The following is a 22,032-nucleotide window of genomic DNA, read 5'->3' on the forward strand; positions in this document are numbered from 1 at the left end:
AGAGAGGAGGATTCAGAGGACAGCTAGGAGAGCTGGGTAAGTGAACTTCAGCTTTAGTAAAGGGTCTAAAGGACTTATTCTATAGATGAACTCTGTTCTTAGAGTGGTCCTGTTTCCCCTGTATCTCCCAGCACTTCAACGATGTGGTTCTGCTTCCTGTAGCTCAGTAACATTACCTCTCTGGTACAGTATCACAGGAAATGGTTTAGAAAACATGATTAAAACGTGAGAGTGCGCAGGTATCTATCTTTTTGAAATGTCCAGTGGATTCCTACCCTGGCGATGTCAGGCTCGGAGGCTATGAGACAGCAGAACCGGGCCATGGCGGCAGGACCCTCCAGCATCCCTTCATCCATGTTGATGTCCAACACCTGGGCTCCCATCTCCACCTGGGTCTTGGCTATGCTCAACGCCTCCTGGAGACAGACAGGGACACGTTGAGTCACAGGGTTGTGTTTAATATGCACCAAACACAAGAAGATAGACTGAAACAGGGAGGAACTACCTGAACTTGTCGAATAAGTCATCATTTAGTTTTAGTTTCAAAACGTTTTGATACGGTGTGCCCTACTGAACATGGCCCGGGTACACGAGACATGGGTACAGAAGAGAAGATATTGCTCGCTACAATGATCATGCAATCTGTATTCGACTGGGGTTTTTAAATTCAGGTGGCATCACGAGGAGGATAACGGGAGACGGTTCACCTCGTAGTTTCCCGACATGATCAACTTGGCGAACTTCCTCGATCCAGCCACGTTGCAACGCTCGCCGATGTTGACGAAGTTAGTGTACGGACCAATCCGGAACGGCTCCAGACCTGTGACACACAACATATATGATCTGTGGTTAGAGGGGGTACTGCAGGGAGCCTAGTGGTTAGAGGGGGGGGGGGGGGCAGTGTACGGACCGATCCGGAACGGCTCCAGACCTGTGGGGGGGGGGGGGGAGCCTAGTGGTTAGAGGGGGGGGGGGGCAGTGTACGGACCGATCCGGAACGGCTCCAGACCTGTGGGGGGGGGGGGGGGGGGCAGGGAGCCTAGTGGTTAGAGGGGGGGGGGGCAGGGAGCCTAGTGGTTAGAGGGGGGGGGGGGCAGTGTACGGACCGATCCGGAACGGCTCCAGACCTGTGGGGGGGGGGGGGGGGGGGGGGCAGGGAGCCTAGTGGTTAGAGGGGGGGGGGGGCAGGGAGCCTAGTGGTTAGAGGGGGGGGGGGGGGGGCAGTGTACGGACCGATCCGGAACGGCTCCAGACCTGTGACACAAAAAATATATGATCAAGCTGTGGTTAGAGGGGGTACTGCAGGTAGCCTAATGGTTAGAGAGTTGTCCTAGTAACCCGAAAGGTTGCAAGATGGAATCCCCTTGAGCTGACGAGGTATAAATCTGTCGTTCTGCCCACCGTAACCCACTGTCATTGAAAATAAACATTTGTTTCCTAACTGAATTGCCTAGTTAAATAAAAGGTCAAATAAAAGGTCAAATAAAAAAGCTGGTCAGTGGTCTGCTGCTACTATTCATCAGTGCTACCGTGACTGAGAAGGGTACATCTCAGAACAGGTCTAGGATCAGGTCCTCCCGGTCTACTCCATTATATTCAGTATTATCTAAAAAAAAAATGCAGAACTGATCCTAGACCAGCACGTCTACTCTGCAAGGCTTTATAATAAATACCAGCCCTGGAACGGCCATGACAGGAAGGACACAGAGCTCAGTAATAAATACCAGCCCTGGAACGGCCATGACAGGAAGGACACAGAGCTCAGTAATAAATACCAGCCCTGGAACGGCCACGACAGGAAGGACACAGAGCTCAGTAATAAATACCAGCCCTGGAACGGCCATGACAGGAAGGACACAGAGCTCAGTAATAAATACCAGCCCTGGAACGGCCACGACAGGAAGGACACAGAGCTCAGTAATAAATACCAGCCCTGGAACGGCCACGACAGGAAGGACACAGAGCTCAGTAATAAATACCAGCCCTGGAACGGCCACGACAGGAAGGACACAGAGCTCAGTAATAAATACCAGCCCTGGAACGGCCACGACAGGAAGGAGACAGAGCTCAGTAATAAATACCAGCCCTGGAACGGCCACGACAGGAAGGAGACAGAGCTCAGTAATAAATACCAGCTCTGGAACGGCCACGACAGGAAGGACACAGAGCTCAGTAATAAATACCAGCCCTGGAACGGCCATGACAGGAAGGAGACAGAGCTCAGTAATAAATACCAGCCCTGGAACGGCCATGACAGGAAGGACACAGAGCTCAGTAATAAATACCAGCTCTGGAACGGCCACGACAGGAAGGACACAGACCTCAGTCTAAATTACTGTTGTTCTACCTGCGAGTAGCATGTAGTCCTGGAAGACGGCAGTAGGGGGCACTCTGGGCTGGCAGTGCTTCACTTTCTCAGCAATGGCCCTGCACACACATAGAGAGATGTATATTAGTTTCATTATCTATCACTCCTATATCTAAAGACAATACGTCAGTCCTACATCTATAGACAATACATCAGTCCTATATCTATAGACAATACGTCAGTCCTACATCAGTCCTACGGCTATAGACAATACATCAGTCCTATATCTATAGACAATACGTCAGTCCTACATCAGTCCTACGGCTATAGACAATACATCAGTCCTATATCTATAGACAATACATCAGTCCTATATCTATAGACAATACGTCAGTCCTACATCTATAGACAATACGTCAGTCCTACATCAGTCCTACGGCTATAGACAATACATCAGTCCTATATCTATAGACAATACGTCAGTCCTATATCTATAGACAATACGTCAGTCCTATATCTATAGACAATACGTCAGTCCTATATCTATAGACAATACGTCAGTCCTATATCTATAGACAATACGTCAGTCCTACATCAGTCCTACGTCTATAGACAATACATCAGTCCTATATCTATAGACAATACATCAGTCCTATATCTATAGACAGTAGTATAGACAATACGTCAGTCCTATATCTATAGACAATACGTCAGTCCTATATCTATAGACAATACGTCAGTCCTATATCTATCGACAATACGTCAGTCCTATATCTATCGACAATACGTCAGTCCTATATCTATAGACAATACGTCAGTCCTATATCTATAGACAATACGTCAGTCCTATATCTATAGACAATACGTCAGTCCTATATCTATAGACAATACGTCAGTCCTATATCTATAGACAATACGTCAGTCCTATATCTATAGACAATACATCAGTCCTATATCTATAGACAATACATCAGTCCTATATCTATAGATAATACATCAGTCCTATATCTATAGACAATACGTCAGTCCTATATCTATAGACAATACGTCAGTCCTATATCTATAGACAATACGTCAATCCTATATCTATAGACAATACATCAGTCCTATATCTATAGACAATACATCAGTCCTATATCTATAGACAATACATCAGTCCTATATCTATAGACAATACATCAGTCCTATATCTATAGACAATACATCAGTCCTACATCTATAGACAATACGTCAGTCCTATATCTATAGACAATACGCCAGTCCTATATCTATAGACAATACATCAGTCCTATATCTATAGACAATACATCAATCCTATATCTATAGACAATACAGCAGTGTCAGAGGACAGAGGACAGAGGACAGAGGAGAGAGGACAGAGGACAGAGGACAGAGGAGAGAGGAGAGAGGAGAGAGGACAGAGGTCAGAGGAGAGAGGACAGAGGTCAGAGGACAGAGGACAGAGGACAGTAGTGTCAGAGGTCAGAGGACAGAGGTCAGAGGACAGAGGTCAGAGGACAGAGGACAGAGGTCAGAGGACAGAGGACAGAGGACAGAGGACAGAGGTCAGAGGACAGAGGTCAGAGGTCAGAGGACAGAGGACAGAGGACAGAGCAGACAACCTGATGTGTGCAGGAGTCGTTCCGCAGCATCCACCAACCAGATTCACCAGACCATCTGTAGCAAAGTCCTACACAAATAAGAGACAGTCAGTGTGTATACACGCTGTAATGATACAATGATTATGAGGTCAAAGTGCAGACTGTCAGCTTTAATTTGAGGGTGTTTTCATCCATATCAGGTGAACCGTTTAGAAATTACAGCCCTTTTTGTACATAACCCCCCCATTTTTGGGGACCAAAAGTATTGGGACACATTCACTTAGACATGTATTAAAGTAGTCAAACGTTTAGTGTTTTGTCCCATATACCTGGCACACAATGATGACATCAAGCTTGTGACTCTATAAACGTGTTGGATGTATTGGCTGTTTGTTTTGGTTGTGTTTCAGATTATTTGGTTGCCCCAATAGAAACGAATGGTAAATCATGTATAGTGTCATTTTGGAGTCACTTCTATTGTAAATGAGAATAGAATACGTTTCGTAACACTTCAACTTTAATGTGGACGATACCATGATTATGGATAATAATGAGTGAGAAAGTTACAGACACACATCATACCCCTAAAACATGCTAACCTCTCACCATTACAATAACAGGGGAGGTTAGCATTTTATATCATACCCTAAAACATGCTAACCGCTCACCATTACAATAACAGGGGAGGTTAGCATTTTATATCATACCCCCAAGACATGCTAACCTCTCACAATTACAATAACAGGGGAGGTTAGCATTTTATATCATACCCTAAAACATGCTAACCGCTCACCATTACAATAACAGGGGAGGTTAGCATTTTATATCATACCCCCAAGACATGCTAACCTCTCACAATTACAATAACAGGGGAGGTTAGCATTTTATATCATACCCCTAAAACATGCTAACCTCTCACCATTACAATAACAGGGGAGGTTAGCATTTTATATCATAACCCCAAGACATGCTAACCTCTCACCATTACAATAACAGGGGAGGTTAGCATTTTATATCATACCCCCAAGACATGCTAACCTCTCACAATTACAATAACAGGGGAGGTTAGCATTTTATATCATACCCCTAAAACATGCTAACCTCTCACCATTACAATAACAGGGGAGGTTAGCATTTTATATCATACCCCTAAAACATGCTAACCTCTCACCATTACAATAACAGGGGAGGTTAGCATTTTATATCATAACCCCAAGACATGCTAACCTCTCACCATTACAATAACAGGGGAGGTTAGCATTTTATATCATACCCCTAAAACATGCTAACCTCTCACCATTACAATAACAGGGGAGGTTGGCATTTTATATCATACCCCTAAAACATGCTAACCTCTCACCATTACAATAACAGGGGAAGTTAGCATTTTATATCATACCCCTAAAACATGCTAACCTCTCACCATTACAATAACAGGGGAGGTTAGCATTTTATATCATAACCCCAAGACATGCTAACCTCTCACCATTACAATAACAGGGGAGGTTAGCATTTTATATCATACCCCTAAAACATGCTAACCGCTCACAATTACAATAACAGGGGAGGTTAGCATTTTATATCATACCCCTAAAACATGCTAACCTCTCACCATTACAATAACAGGGGAGGTTAGCATTTTATATCATAACCCCAAGACATGCTAACCTCTCACCATTACAATAACAGGGGAGGTTAGCATTTTATATCATACCCCTAAAACATGCTAACCTCTCACCATTACAATAACAGGGGAGGTTAGCATTTTATATCATACCCCTAAAACATGCTAACCTCTCACCATTACAATAACAGGGGAGGTTAGCATTTTGGAGGGGTATGATATTTATTAATTTGGCTGAATCAAATCGATAGATCATTCATTGGGTAGACCAGCTATAAATCAATAAGTTTACCTTTAAATGTGAGGCTGTCAACTCCGGGGTCTCATCGTATCCACCGAACGTATTGGGGAGACCTGGAACAAGCAGAGTGTGTGAAAATAGCAAATCGTGGTTGTGAACACAAAACAAAGAAGGTGAGCTAGCTAGATGCTAAGTTGCCGGGTGAGTTGGGATGGATGGGTGCTGGTTACCTGCATTGGGGTAGCATAAGACGTGAGCTAGCTAGATGCTAAGTTGCCGGGGTGCTGGTTACCTGCATTGGGGTAGCATAAGACGTGAGCTAGCTAGATGCTAAGTTGCCGGGGTGCTGGTTACCAGCATTGGGGTAGCATAAGACGTGAGCTAGCTAGATGCTAAGTTGCCGGGGTGCTGGTTACCTGCATTGGGGTAGCATAAGACGTGAGCTAGCTAGATGCTAAGTTGCCGGGGTGCTGGTTACCTGCATTGGGGTAGCATAAGACGTGAGCTAGCTAGATGCTAAGTTGCCGGGGTGCTGGTTACCTGCATTGGGGTAGCATAAGACGTGAGCTAGCTAGATGCTAAGTTGCCGGGGTGCTGGTTACCTGCATTGGGGTAGCATAAGACGTGAGCTAGCTAGATGCTAAGTTGCCGGGGTGCTGGTTACCTGCATTGGGGTAGCATAAGACGTGAGCTAGCTAGATGCTAAGTTGCCGGGGTGCTGGTTACCTGCATTGGGGTAGCATAAGACGTGAGCTAGCTAGATGCTAAGTTGCCGGGGTGCTGGTTACCTGCATTGGGGTAGCATAAGACGTGAGCTAGCTAGATGCTAAGTTGCCGGGGTGCTGGTTACCTGCATTGGGGTAGCATAAGACGTGAGCTAGCTAGATGCTAAGTTGCCGGGGTGCTGGTTACCTGCATTGGGGTAGCATAAGACGTGAGCTAGCTAGATGCTAAGTTGCCGGGGTGCTGGTTACCTGCATTGGGGTAGCATAAGACGTGAGCTAGCTAGATGCTAAGTTGCCGGGGTGCTGGTTACCTGCATTGGGGTAGCATAAGACGTGAGCGGTGGTGCATTTCCCAATAGCTTGAATAAAAGGCCTCATCTCAGTGGCTCCTAAGGCGCAGTTAAGACCAATACTGGAAGAGAGGAACACACTGTATATCAGCCTACTGAGGCCCAGTTAAGACCAATACTGGAAGAGAGGAACACACTGTATATCAGCCTACTGAGGCCCAGTTAAGACCAATACTGGAAGAGAGGAACACACTGTATATCAGCCTACTGAGGCCCAGTTAAGACCAATACTGGAAGAGAGGAAACACACTGTATATCAGCCTACTGAGGCCCAGTTAAGACCAATACTGGAAGAGAGGAACACACTGTATATCAGCCTACTGAGGCCCAGTTAAGACCAATACTGGAAGAGAGGAACACACTGTATATCAGCCTACTGAGGCCCAGTTAAGACCAATACTGGAAGAGAGGAACACATTGTATATCAGCCTACTGAGGCCCAGTTAAGACCAATACTGGAAGAGAGGAACACACTGTATATCAGCCTACTGAGGCCCAGTTAAGACCAATACTGGAAGAGAGGAACACACTGTATATCAGCCTACTGAGGCGCAGTCTGATGAGGTCAGAATAACACACTGTATATCAGCCTACTGAGGCCCAGTTAAGACCAATACTGGAAGAGAGGAACACACTGTATATCAGCCTACTGAGGCCCAGTTAAGACCAATACTGGAAGAGAGGAACACACTGTATATCAGCCTACTGAGGCCCAGTTAAGACCAATACTGGAAGAGAGGAACACACTGTATATCAGCCTACTGAGGCCCAGTTAAGACCAATACTGGAAGAGAGGAACACACTGTATATCAGCCTACTGAGGCCCAGTTAAGACCAATACTGGAAGAGAGGAACACACTGTATATCAGCCTACTGAGGCCCAGTTAAGACCAATACTGGAAGAGAGGAACACACTGTATATCAGCCTACTGAGGCCCAGTTAAGACCAATACTGGAAGAGAGGAACACACTGTATATCAGCCTACTGAGGCCCAGTTAAGACCAATACTGGAAGAGAGGAACACACTGTATATCAGCCTACTGAGGCCCAGTTAAGACCAATACTGGAAGAGAGGAACACACTGTATATCAGCCTACTGAGGCCCAGTTAAGACCAATACTGGAAGAGAGGAACACACTGTATATCAGCCTACTGAGGCCCAGTTAAGACCAATACTGGAAGAGAGGAACACACTGTATATCAGCCTACTGAGGCCCAGTTAAGACCAATACTGGAAGAGAGGAACACACTGTATATCAGCCTACTGAGGCCCAGTTAAGACCAATACTGGAAGAGAGGAACACACTGTATATCAGCCTACTGAGGCCCAGTTAAGACCAATACTGGAAGAGAGGAAACACACTGTATATCAGCCTACTGAGGCACAGTTAAGACCAATACTGGAAGAGAGGAACACACTGTATATCAGCCTACTGAGGCCCAGTCTGATGAGGTCAGAATAACACACTGTATATCAGCCTACTGAGGCACAGTCTGATGAGGTCAGAATAACACACTGTATATCAGCCTACTGAGGCCCAGTCTGATGAGGTCAGAATAACACACTGTATATCAGCCTACTGAGGCACAGTTAAGACCAATACTGGAAGAGAGGAACACACTGTATATCAGCCTACTGAGGCACAGTTAAGACCAATACTGGAAGAGAGGAACACACTGTATATCAGCCTACTGAGGCCCAGTTAAGACCAATACTGGAAGAGAGGAACACACTGTATATCAGCCTACTGAGGCCCAGTTAAGACCAATACTGGAAGAGAGGAACACACTGTATATCAGCCTACTGAGGCCCAGTTAAGACCAATACTGGAAGAGAGGAACACACTGTATATCAGCCTACTGAGGCCCAGTTAAGACCAATACTGGAAGAGAGGAACACACTGTATATCAGCCTACTGAGGCCCAGTCTGATGAGGTCAGAATAAGACACTGTAACACACTGTATATCAGCCTACTGAGGCCCAGTCTGATGAGGTCAGAATAACACACTGTATATCAGCCTACTGAGGCGCAGTCTGATGAGGTCAGAATAACACACTGTATATCAGCCTACTGAGGCCCAGTCTGATGAGGTCAGAATAACACACAGTAACACACTGTATATCAGCCTACTGAGGCGCAGTCTGATGAGGTCAGAATAACACACTGTATATCAGCCTACTGAGGCGCAGTCTGATGAGGTCAGAATAAGACACAGATGTTGTAGATTCCATTAATCTCTCCAGCAGATCTGAAGTTTGAAGAAAACTTGAGAAAACATGTGGAAGTCGACGACAACAACAAGGTAATATTGAAGTCCGGAAGCCGAATGTAGTGACTCACCAGAGGGGTTTGGCATGGGACACACTGATGACGAAGGCCTCTCCTGTCTGTCCCGAGAGAGTTCGACCACTCCTGTCCACGATGGTGCCTGAGATCTAGAAACACAATCAATCTGTCCTGAGAGAGTTCGACCACTCCTGATATCTAGAAACACAATCAATCTGTCCTGAGAGAGTTCGACCACTCCTGATATCTAGAAACACAATCAATCTGTCCTGAGAGAGTTCGACCACTCCTGTCCACGATGGTGTCTGATATCTAGAAACACAATCAATCTGTCCTGAGAGAGTACGACCACTCCTGTCTAGGACTGTGGCGGTCATCCAATTTTGTCAGCTGGTAATTGTCATGCAAATGAATGCCTGTCTCGCGGTAATTGACCGTTAATTAACAAACATGTTTATCGTCTCTGGGCTTCCACACTAACAAGCTGTTGATGCGTACCTTTGGGGGGAAAAAAAGTTGATTAAATGCATTTAATATAGCCATGGTGAGAGGGACACAGTGAGCTGGAGCAGGCACAGATGGAGATTTACATCATCATAAACCTGGGAATGCCTTCGAAATCTAAAAGATAATGACTGCATGATGTAAATCTCCATCTGTGCCTGCTCCAGCTCACTGTGCCCCTCTCTCCATGGCTCCGGTTGGTAGGCTACACAACAGCGCCATTCATTTGCACAGTTTTGGATTGGGATCACAGTGACCCAACAGTCACAGGGAATGTGACTGCTGCCATGACAGCCGGTGTGGCTGTAATACGGTCACAGCCCTACTCCTGACCAATACGGTCCCTGAGATCTGGCAGCACGGCACAATCAACCAATCAATCAATCAATCAATCAACCAACCAACCAATCAATCAACCAATCAATCAATCAACCAACCAATCAATCAACCAACCAACCAATCAAATCTAGTAGCTCTGCACACTACAGGAACATAAACTCCTCTCTACTGAGAGATTGAACATTTATTGGTTAATTTAACTACGAAATATACTGTCAAGATAGTGACAAAAGGCAGAATTCATACTTACAAATATAGGTCTTGGTTCGTAGCTCTCTTCAAACAGTTTGTCGATAGCAAACAGTGCTGCCTATATGACAAGATAAAAAATAAAAAATAAAAATCGATACATTGATTATGATCAATTGTATGGAATCGCATGTAAAACTAGAATCATATTGATAGAAACTAGATGACAGTCAGTGATGAAGACAGCGAGTGAAGACAATCAGTGATGAAGAGAAACTAGATGACAGTCAGTGATGAAGAGAAACTAGATGACAGTCAGTGATGAAGACAGTCAGTGATGAAGACAGCCAGTGATGAAGACAGCCAGTGATGAAGACAGTCAGTGATGAAGGCAGCAAGTGATGATGACAGTCAGTGAAGAAGAGAAACTAGATGACAGTCAGTGATGAAGACAGTCAGTGATGAAGACAGTCAGTGATGAAGACAGTCAGTGATGAAGACAGTCAGTGATGAAGACAATCAGTGATGAAGACAGTCAGTGATGAAGACAGTCAGTGATGAAGAGAAACTAAATGACAGTCAGTGATGAAGACAGTCAGTGATGAAGACAGCCAGTGATGAAGACAGCCAGTGATGAAGACAGTCAGTGATGAAGGCAGCAAGTGATGATGACAGTCAGTGAAGAAGAGAAACTAGATGACAGTCAGTGATGAAGACAGTCAGTGATGAAGACAGTCAGTGATGAAGACAGTCAGTGATGAAGACAGTCAGTGATGAAGACAGCCAGTGATGAAGACAGCCAGTGATGAAGACAGTCAGTGATGAAGACAGTCAGTGATGAAGACCATCAGTGATGAAGAGAAACTAGATGACAGTCAGTGATGAAGACAGTCAGTGATGAAGACAGTCAGTGATGAAGACAGTCAGTGATGATGACAGTCAATGATGAAGACAGTCAGTGATGATGACAGTCAGTGATGAAGAGAAACTAGATGACAGTCAGTGATGAAGACAGTCAGTGATGAAGACAGTCAGTGATGATGACCGTCAGTGATGAAGACCGTCAGTGATGAAGAGAAACTAGATGACAGTCAGTGATGAAGACAGTCAGTGATGATGACAGTCAGTGATGAAGACAGTCACTGATGATGACAGTCAGTGATGAAGAGAAACTAGATGACAGTCAGTCATGAAGACAGTCAGTCATGAAGACAGTCAGTGATGAAGACAGTCAGTGATGAAGAGAAACTAGATGACAGTCAGTGATGAAGACAGCGAGTGAAGAGAAACTAGATGACAGTCAGTGATGAAGACAGCGAGTGAAGAAGAGAAACTAGATGACAGTCAGTGATGATGACAGTCAGTGATGAAGATAGTCAGTGATGAAGACAGCGAGTGAAGAGAAACTAGATGACAGTCAGTGATGAAGACAGTCAGTGATGAAGGCAGCAAGTGATGATGACAGTCAGTGAAGAAGAGAAACTAGATGACAGTCAGTGATGAAGACAGTCAGTGATGAAGACAGTCAGTGATGAAGACAGTCAGTGATGAAGACAGTCAGTGATGAAGACAGTCAGTGATGAAGACAGTCAGTGATGAAGACAGCCAGTGATGAAGACAGCCAGTGATGAAGACAGTCAGTGATGAAGACAGTCAGTGATGAAGACCATCAGTGATGAAGAGAAACTAGATGACAGTCAGTGATGAAGACAGTCAGTGATGAAGACAGTCAGTGATGATGACAGTCAATGATGAAGACAGTCAGTGATGATGACAGTCAGTGATGAAGAGAAACTAGATGACAGTCAGTGATGAAGACAGTCAGTGATGAAGACAGTCAGTGATGATGACCGTCAGTGATGAAGACCGTCAGTGATGAAGAGAAACTAGATGACAGTCAGTGATGAAGACAGTCAGTGATGATGACAGTCAGTGATGAAGACAGTCACTGATGATGACAGTCAGTGATGAAGAGAAACTAGATGACAGTCAGTCATGAAGACAGTCAGTCATGAAGACAGTCAGTGATGAAGACAGTCAGTGATGAAGAGAAACTAGATGACAGTCAGTGATGAAGACAGCGAGTGAAGAGAAACTAGATGACAGTCAGTGATGAAGACAGCGAGTGAAGAAGAGAAACTAGATGACAGTCAGTGATGATGACAGCGAGTGAAGAAGAGAAACTAGATGACAGTCAGTGATGAAGACAGTCAGTGATGAAGACAGTCAGTGATGAAGACAGTCAGTGATGAAGACAGTCAGTGATGAAGACAGCCAGTGATGAAGACAGCCAGTGATGAAGACAGTCAGTGATGAAGACAGTCAGTGATGAAGACCATCAGTGATGAAGAGAAACTAGATGACAGTCAGTGATGAAGACAGTCAGTGATGAAGACAGTCAGTGATGATGACAGTCAATGATGAAGACAGTCAGTGATGATGACAGTCAGTGATGAAGAGAAACTAGATGACAGTCAGTGATGAAGACAGTCAGTGATGAAGACAGTCAGTGATGATGAACGTCAGTGATGAAGACCGTCAGTGATGAAGAGAAACTAGATGACAGTCAGTGATGAAGACAGTCAGTGATGATGACAGTCAGTGATGAAGACAGTCACTGATGATGACAGTCAGTGATGAAGAGAAACTAGATGACAGTCAGTCATGAAGACAGTCAGTCATGAAGACAGTCAGTGATGAAGACAGTCAGTGATGAAGAGAAACTAGATGACAGTCAGTGATGAAGACAGTCAGTGATGAAGGCAGCAAGTGATGATGACAGTCAGTGAAGAAGAGAAACTAGATGACAGTCAGTGATGAAGACAGTCAGTGATGAAGACAGTCAGTGATGAAGACAGTCAGTGATGAAGACAGTCAGTGATGAAGACAGCCAGTGATGAAGACAGCCAGTGATGAAGACAGTCAGTGATGAAGACAGTCAGTGATGAAGACCATCAGTGATGAAGAGAAACTAGATGACAGTCAGTGATGAAGACAGTCAGTGATGAAGACAGTCAGTGATGATGACAGTCAATGATGAAGACAGTCAGTGATGATGACAGTCAGTGATGAAGAGAAACTAGATGACAGTCAGTGATGAAGACAGTCAGTGATGAAGACAGTCAGTGATGATGACCGTCAGTGATGAAGACCGTCAGTGATGAAGAGAAACTAGATGACAGTCAGTGATGAAGACAGTCAGTGATGATGACAGTCAGTGATGAAGACAGTCACTGATGATGACAGTCAGTGATGAAGAGAAACTAGATGACAGTCAGTCATGAAGACAGTCAGTCATGAAGACAGTCAGTGATGAAGACAGTCAGTGATGAAGAGAAACTAGATGACAGTCAGTGATGAAGACAGCGAGTGAAGAGAAACTAGATGACAGTCAGTGATGAAGACAGCGAGTGAAGAAGAGAAACTAGATGACAGTCAGTGATGATGACAGCGAGTGAAGAAGAGAAACTAGATGACAGTCAGTGATGAAGACAGTCAGTGATGAAGACAGTCAGTGATGAAGACAGTCAGTGATGAAGACAGTCAGTGATGAAGACAGCCAGTGATGAAGACAGCCAGTGATGAAGACAGTCAGTGATGAAGACAGTCAGTGATGAAGACCATCAGTGATGAAGAGAAACTAGATGACAGTCAGTGATGAAGACAGTCAGTGATGAAGACAGTCAGTGATGATGACAGTCAATGATGAAGACAGTCAGTGATGATGACAGTCAGTGATGAAGAGAAACTAGATGACAGTCAGTGATGAAGACAGTCAGTGATGAAGACAGTCAGTGATGATGACCGTCAGTGATGAAGACCGTCAGTGATGAAGAGAAACTAGATGACAGTCAGTGATGAAGACAGTCAGTGATGATGACAGTCAGTGATGAAGACAGTCACTGATGATGACAGTCAGTGATGAAGAGAAACTAGATGACAGTCAGTCATGAAGACAGTCAGTCATGAAGACAGTCAGTGATGAAGACAGTCAGTGATGAAGAGAAACTAGATGACAGTCAGTGATGAAGACAGCGAGTGAAGAGAAACTAGATGACAGTCAGTGATGAAGACAGCGAGTGAAGAAGAGAAACTAGATGACAGTCAGTGATGATGACAGTCAGTGATGAAGATAGTCAGTGATGAAGACAGCGAGTGAAGAGAAACTAGATGACAGTCAGTGATGAAGACAGTCAGTGATGAAGACAGTCAGTGATGATGACAGCGAGTGAAGAAGAGAAACTAGATGACAGTCAGTGATGCTGACAGCGAGTGAAGAGAAACTAGATGACAGTCAGTGATGAAGATAGCCAGTGATGATGACAGTCAGTGATGAAGACAGCGAGTGAAGAAGGTGTACCTTGGCGTTGGCCGTGTCAAAGATGGTCTCCACCATGATAATATCCGCTCCTCCATCCAACAGACCCCGGACCTGCTCAGTGTAGGCCTCAGCCAGCTCATCAAAGGCTGAGGGGGAAGACACACGACCACTCAGCACGGTAGCACCATCAGAGATAGTACAGCCAACTCTGGAGGTTCCCAATGGTTTATCAAGAGTCATCTGAGAGGCCTTATAGACCCTGATGGGGTAACAGTTACATATTGTAGATCTGAGAGGCCTTATAGACCCTGATAGAGTAACAGATATATAGTGTAGATCTGAGAGGCCTTATAGACCCTGATAGGAAAACAGTTACATAGTGTAGATCTGAGAGGCCTTATAGACCCTGATAGAGTAACAGATATATAGTGTAGATCTGAGAGGCCTTATAGACCCTGATAGGAAAACAGATACATAGTGTAGATCTGAGAGGCCTTATAGACCCTGATAGGATAACAGTTACATAGTGTAGATCTGAGAGGCCTTATAGACCCTGATAGAGTAACAGATATATAGTGTAGATCTGAGAGGCCTTATAGACCCTGATAGGAAAACAGTTACATAGTGTAGATCTGAGAGGCCTTATAGACCCTGATAGGAAAACAGTTACATAGTGTAGATCTGAGAGGCCTTATAGACCCTGATAGAGTAACAGATATATAGTGTAGATCTGAGAGGCCTTATAGATCCTGATAGGATAACAGTTACATAGTGTAGATCTGAGAGGCCTTATAGACCCTGATAGGATAACAGTTACATAGTGTAGATCTGAGAAGCCTTATAGACCCTGATGGGGTAACAGCTACCTAGTGTAGGTCTGAGGGGCCTTATAGACCCTGATAGGATAACAGTTACATAGTGTAGATCTGAGAGGCCTTATAGACCCTGATAGGATAACAGTTAAGACAACTATATAGTGTAGGTCTGAGAGGCCTTATAGACCCTGATAGAGTAACAGTTACATAGTGTAGATCTGAGAGGGTAACAGTTACATAGTGTAGATCTGAGAGGCCTTATAGACCCTGATAGAGTAACAGTTACATAGTGCAGGTCTGAGAGGGTAACAGTTACATAGTGTAGATCTGAGAGGGTAACAGCTACATAGTGCAGGTCTGAGAGGCCTTATAGACCCTGATAGGATAACAGTTAAGACAGCTATATAGTGCAGGTCTGTAGTGACATTTCACCACTGTAGGACTCTGAAAACACCTGCCAAACTGCCACTTTGCAGTGGCATCAGTAGAAAGAGAAGGAAGAAGAAGTGAGTGCTAAAACAACAAGCTGTTCTCTTACTGACGTTCCTGAAGTCTGGTCTTTCCACCGAGGGAGACACAGACAGGGTTTTATTGGTGGGGCCCATGGCGCCCGCCACGTATCTCTTACAACCTGGTCATAAAAACAAAAGATGTGTGAGTTACAAACAGATAAATACACATAAAATAGTTACACAATATTGTCAATGTCACATAGGGTTTTTTCCTCCCATGAAAATACTTTAATCTTTATCGGCTGACCTGTCTGGTTGGTGACGTCATCTGCTGCTTTCCTGGCGATCTCTGCTGACACTTTGTTCATACGATAAGCCTGGGAAAACATCAGGGAGTCAAAACGTGGTCCCGTGTGGCTCAGTTGGTAGAGCATGGCGCTTGCAACGCCAGGGTTGTGGGTTCATTCCCCACGGGGGGACCAGGATGAATATGTATGAACTTTCCAATTTGTAAGTCGCTCTGGATAAGAGCGTCTGCTAAATGACTTAAATGTTAAATGTTAAAACAACCTGAGTGAGTGAGTGAGACATTTATTGTGTCAAGTCACCTTTAGGAACAGTTGACGAGAATTTTAAATGTAGGTCGGATCTCGTCGCCGTTTCTGTCGTGCACCAGTTCGCCACCGGCCTGTAAAAGAACCCTCAGAAAGGGGCCAGGTCTTTAATCTACGGATATTTCATCCGCCCGTGCACGGTTTCGGTGTCTCCGTGGAACGACAGAAAAAGATATTGAGATCCGGCTCGAAGGACCAAGCTGTCACGAGAATTTTCAATCCCAATGATAATAACTAACAATTATTTAAGCTTTGACCAATCGCCCGAGGTTTGTAAGACCCTGGGTTTAATAATAATAATTAGGCAAAGACTCAGTTTATGCAAAAGGTCTGTAAAGTTTATTCACGAGAACGTTCTGAAATCAAAAATGCAAACACAGTCTTTATAACACACACAAACAAGTTCAAATCTTAAGCTACGCCTTGCTTAGACAGTCAGTGTTTTTCCACTACACAGATACATTGTTTCTTTAATCTGCAACATGTTTCATAATCTTCTGCCAACCTAACAGTTTCTCCCCTCCACGGGTGGGGACAGAATGTCCTGTAAGGAACTGTTATGGGATTTTTATGAATAAATGACTAAAATATGTATACATTTGACTTAGAATTATACCTAAACAGAAGACTACTATGTTACTGTATGAATGAATCTTATTATAATCATAATGCTGAATTGTAATGTGTTCCTTGTTAGAAAGAATGGAGTTATCTTCAGACAGGCTGGAATGATGTGTCTACCCAGGGAGGGGAGAGACCTTGGGCTGGTTGCAGATTGTCTAACAGGTGGCAGACAGACAGGCTAGAATTATGTGTCTACCCAGGGAGGGGTGAGACCTTGGGCTGGTTGCAGATTGTCTAACAGGTGGCAGACAAAATAAGAACACTAACTGTACTGCCATTGTATCCGAGAGGAGGATGGACATTAAAACCTATGACATCATCTTTATTATATAACCTGATGTAAATTGTACTATGATCAGTACTCTCGAGAATAAACGCTATTGATTGATTGATTGATTGATTATAAGACTGGTTTCTGTCCATTTAATGCTGATAAGTATCTTACAAATTCTTATGTATGGGCAGAGTGTTTTAATTGAATTGGTTGATAAACATATAGGAATTAAATTCCTTTAACAGGAACACAGTAGTACAACTCGTCTGTCGATAGCTCCTCTTATCATTTGTTTCACACTTGCACCCTGCTTACCTACTAAAAAAGGAACAACAGGTCCTTGTTCTAATTCTGACTAAAACTACACACATCATCAGATTAGAGTTTTATGATTCTAATCAATTTCATACAATTATATGGTTTCAGGGTGGAATTCTTTAGTCATTACTTTAAACATATGAATTCCATTATCAGGAACCTATCCCTGACTGACTACATCTTCTGATTGGTAATCTGATGTAGTGATAACAGCTTCTGATTGGTAATCTGATGTTGCGATAACACCTTCTGATTGGTAACCTGATGTTGCGATAACAGCTTCTGATTGGTAATCTGATGTTGCGATAACAGCTTCTGATTGGTAATCTGATGTTGCGATAACAGCTTCTGATTGGTAATCTGATGTTGCGATAACAGCTTCTGATTGGTAATCTGATGTTGCGATAACAGCTTCTGATTGGTAATCTGATGTTGCGATAACAGCTTCTGATTGGTAATCTGATGTTGCGATAACAGCTTCTGATTGGTAATCTGATGTTGCGATAACAGCTTCTGATTGGTAATCTGATGTTGCGATAACACCTTCTGATTGGTAACCTGATGTTGCGATAACAGCTTCTGATTGGTAATCTGATGTTGCGATAACAGCTTCTGATTGGTAATCTGATGTTGCGATAACAGCTTCTGATTGGTAATCTGATGTTGCGATAACAGCTTCTGATTGGTAATCTGATGTTGCGATAACAGCTTCTGATTGGTAATCTGATGTTGCGATAACAGCTTCTGATTGGTAATCTGATGTTGCGATAACAGCTTCTGATTGGTAATCTGATGTTGCGATAACAGCTTCTGATTGGTAATCTGATGTTGCGATAACAGCTTCTGATTGGTAATCTGATGTTGCGATAACAGCTTCTGATTGGTAATCTGATGTTGCGATAACAGCTTCTGATTGGTAATCTGATGTTGCGATAACAGCTTCTGATTGGTAATCTGATGTTGCGATAACAGCTTCTGATTGGTAATCTGATGTTGCGATAACAGCTTCTGATTGGTAATCTGATGTTGCGATAACAGCTTCTGATTGGTAATCTGATGTTGCGATAACAGCTTCTGATTGGTAATCTGATGTTGCGATAACAGCTTCTGATTGGTAATCTGAGTGTTATTCTACAGGACCACCCACTGACCCGTTCTCTTACCAAATGTTCCAGCCCGTAGTCGGCTTGGGCGATACAGGTGCTACTGAACGTGTTGGTCTCGATGATGTCTGCCCCGGCCAGCAGGTATTCCTAGGAACAAACACAAGAGAGGAACGTCGATGCTTATTTACGCAGCGGGGTTTCACCAAACAAAAAGGGTCATCTCATCCGTCCGTCTCCCACAAAAAGACCGGGAATACGTCTCAATAACAGATCAACAATTCTAGGTGCACGTTAATTATTACTAGGGCGTAACAGACAGGTGCTTTGATGACAGCCTAACTTTTACATCTCAGGTGTGTTGCCGTCCTGGATAACGTGAACCACTCTTTAACTCCACTGACCGTACCTTGTGCGTGTTGTAGGTGACATCACCGTACCTTGTGCGTGTTGTAGGTGACATCACCGTACCTTGTGCGTGTTGTAGGTGACATCACCGTACCTTGTGCGTGTTGTAGGTGACATCACCGTACCTTGTGCGTGTTGTAGGTGACATCACCGTACCTTGTGCGTGTTGTAGGTGACATCACCGTACCTTGTGCGTGTTGTAGGTGACATCACCGTACCTTGTGGGTGTTGTAGGTGACATCACTGTACCTTGTGTATATTGTAGATGACATCACCGTACCTTGTGTATATTGTAGATGACATCACCGTACCTTGTGCGTGTTGTAGATGACATCACCGTACCTTGTGCGTGTTGTAGGTGACATCACCGTACTTTGAGTATATTGTAGATGACATCACCGTACCTTGTGTATATTGTAGATGACATCACCGTACCTTGTGTATATTGTAGATGACATCACCGTACCTTGTGTATATTGTAGGTGACATCACCGTACCTTGTGTATATTGTAGATGACATCACCGTACCTTGTGTATATTGTAGATGACATCACCGTACCTTGTGTATATTGTAGATGACATCACCGTACCTTGTGTATATTGTAGATGACATCACCGTACCTTGTGTATATTGTAGATGACATCACCGTACCTTGTGTATATTGTAGATGACATCACTCTGGGTGATGCTCAGCAGGTCGTTGTTGCCCTTCAGGCTGTGGGTGTGGTCTTTAAACTCCTCCCCCCTGAAGTGTTCCTCCTCCAATCGCCTCTCCTGGATCATGGTGCCCATCCCTCCATCTAGTATCATGATCCTCTTCCCTAACAGCTCCCTGAGCTCAGCCTCTAGGGAAGGTCTGCTAGGGCCACTACCTGAGGTATGCAGTTAACATGTTAATATGGTTATGACATGTTTAATATGTTCCCATCCCTTCATCTAGTATCATGGTCATCTTCTCTAACAACTCCCTGAGCTCAGCCTCTAGGGAAGGTCTGCTAGGGCCACTCCTCTTCCCTAACAGCTCCCTGAGCTCAGCCTCTAGGGAAGGTCTGCTAGGGCCACTACCTGAGGTATGCAGTTAACATGTTAATATGGTTATGACATGTTTAATATGTTCCCATCCCTTCATCTAGTATCATGGTCATCTTCTCTAACAACTCCCTGAGCTCAGCCTCTAGGGAAGGTCTGCTAGGGCCACTCCTCTTCCCTAACAGCTCCCTGAGCTCAGCCTCTAGGGAAGGTCTGCTAGGGCCACTCCTCTTCCCTAACAGCTCCCTGAGCTCAGCCTCTAGGGAAGGTCTGCTAGGGCCACTCCTCTTCTCTAACAACTCCCTGAGCTCAGCCTCTAGTGAAGGTCTGCTAGGGCCACTCCTCTTCTCTAACAGCTCCCTGAGCTCAGCCTCTAGGGAAGGTCTGCTAGGGCCACTCCTCTTCCCTAACAGCTCCCTGAGCTCAGCCTCTAGTGAAGCTCTGCAGTTAGTATATTACTTGTTAATATGGTTATATAAACTGGTTGAGAGAATGCCAAGCTGTCATTTAAGGCAAATGGTGGCTATTTTGAAGAATATCAAATATATTTTGATTTGTTACATCACTTTTTTTGGTTACTACATGATTTGATATGTGTTATTCCATAGTTGATGTCTTCACTACTTTTCTACAATGTAGAAAATAGTTTTAAAAAACTAAGAAAAACGCTGGAATGAGTAGGTGTGTCCAAACTTTTGACTGGTACTGTATATATATATATATAATATTTCTGTGGAGGGGGATTGATCTGCGGGCCTACAAAAGGCTCACCAGTTGTCAATTCCCGAGCTAAAATGTTATTTAACTCGCTTGTTTACATGGAAGTGGTTTACACGTGCCAGGCCAGCTGGGGTGTATTCATTACGCGGTTTCAGTTGTAAAACGTTTCTTAAATGGAAACAAACGAAACGGGGATAGGACTTACGTGAATCTGTCCAATGGAAACAGTAGTTACACGTTTTGAAACTAAAACGAGAGTTTAAATTTTTACAAATTCAGGAACTCGAGTTTTGCAAATAACACCAGAGTTTCTATTGGACAAATTAAGGTCGGTCCCTCCCGTTTCGTTTCCGTCAGGTTTAGAAACGTTTCGTGTCCTGACATTCTGACCCAAACTTATAAATTAGAACGGAATGTTCCCTGCTAACTATCTATCTGTTTGACCGTGTTTTGCTAACGTTACTCTGCCAGGCAGTGGAACATGCAGCTAGCACATGTTGACTAGCTCGCTATGTAGCTACCTATCTATATCTATGAATAAATAAATAAAAACGTTTGTCATTTAGGGTAACTGGATGGAAAAATGTCGACTATAAATTCACGTGGATATACAGCTAGCTAGCTAACCAACTTCAACTACCTAGCCAGTCATTGACAGCTGCTAGGCAGCCAGCTCATATCTAGCTAACGTTAAATACTAAACCAGGAAGTTGCAACAGTTTACCTTTTCTTGTTGAACTCTCATATATTGTAGGAGCCATGGCTTGTAATTCTTCTTCTGTTGGTTGTTATAACTGCAAAGGAACAAAAAGTGCCTGACGAGCAACCCACACTGACCCTGCCGGCGGCTGCTTGACAACTCAATGTCCATAAATCACTTTCCTCGGTCTGGCGTGGAGGAGCTGCGGAACCGCGCAGGCGCAGGTTTGATTGGGCAACATTCAGGTCCGTCTCGGAGAAGAATTACTACGAAATGTGGCATGAAAATGTACCTAACTGATTACATGTTCAAGGTGTCAGCTCTCTGAAAGGGAAAGTTGGTTTGACACAGATTCCAAAGCCTTTTATTTAATAAGGCGTTTAAAATCATGTCTGAAAATGTATATACTTCCCGTTGATGTTATTTTCTTACATAACTTGACAAAGTCTCAACATAGCCTAGAAAGTAAAAATCTGAGGGGA

General features: G+C 44.0%; 1 protein-coding gene across 2 annotated transcripts; it reads right to left on the reverse strand.

The window, feature by feature from the left end:
* Positions 1 to 203: 203 nt before the first annotated feature.
* Positions 204 to 21,737, reverse strand: LOC129842273 (methionine synthase-like). Of its 2 annotated transcripts, XM_055910752.1 has the most exons (14): positions 21,575 to 21,737; positions 19,753 to 20,166; positions 18,753 to 18,842; positions 16,067 to 16,136; positions 15,846 to 15,938; positions 14,532 to 14,638; positions 10,233 to 10,292; positions 9,194 to 9,288; positions 6,811 to 6,911; positions 5,826 to 5,887; positions 3,931 to 3,998; positions 2,348 to 2,427; positions 708 to 820; positions 204 to 416 (listed from the first exon to the last, which is right to left on the reverse strand). In XM_055910752.1, exons 2-14 carry the CDS (start codon positions 19,909 to 19,911, stop codon positions 219 to 221), a joined length of 1,296 nt encoding a protein of 431 aa, XP_055766727.1. In that variant the 5' UTR covers positions 19,912 to 20,166; positions 21,575 to 21,737; the 3' UTR covers positions 204 to 218. The 2 variants fall into 2 exon arrangements, with proteins under 2 accessions (XP_055766727.1, XP_055766728.1); XM_055910753.1 differs by lacking the exons at positions 19,753 to 20,166; positions 21,575 to 21,737 and adding an exon at positions 19,350 to 19,644.
* Positions 21,738 to 22,032: the final 295 nt, after the last annotated feature.

The sequence above is a fragment of the Salvelinus fontinalis genome, unplaced genomic scaffold (assembly GCF_029448725.1).
Source record: "Salvelinus fontinalis isolate EN_2023a unplaced genomic scaffold, ASM2944872v1 scaffold_0028, whole genome shotgun sequence".
Lineage (NCBI taxonomy): Eukaryota > Metazoa > Chordata > Actinopteri > Salmoniformes > Salmonidae > Salvelinus > Salvelinus fontinalis.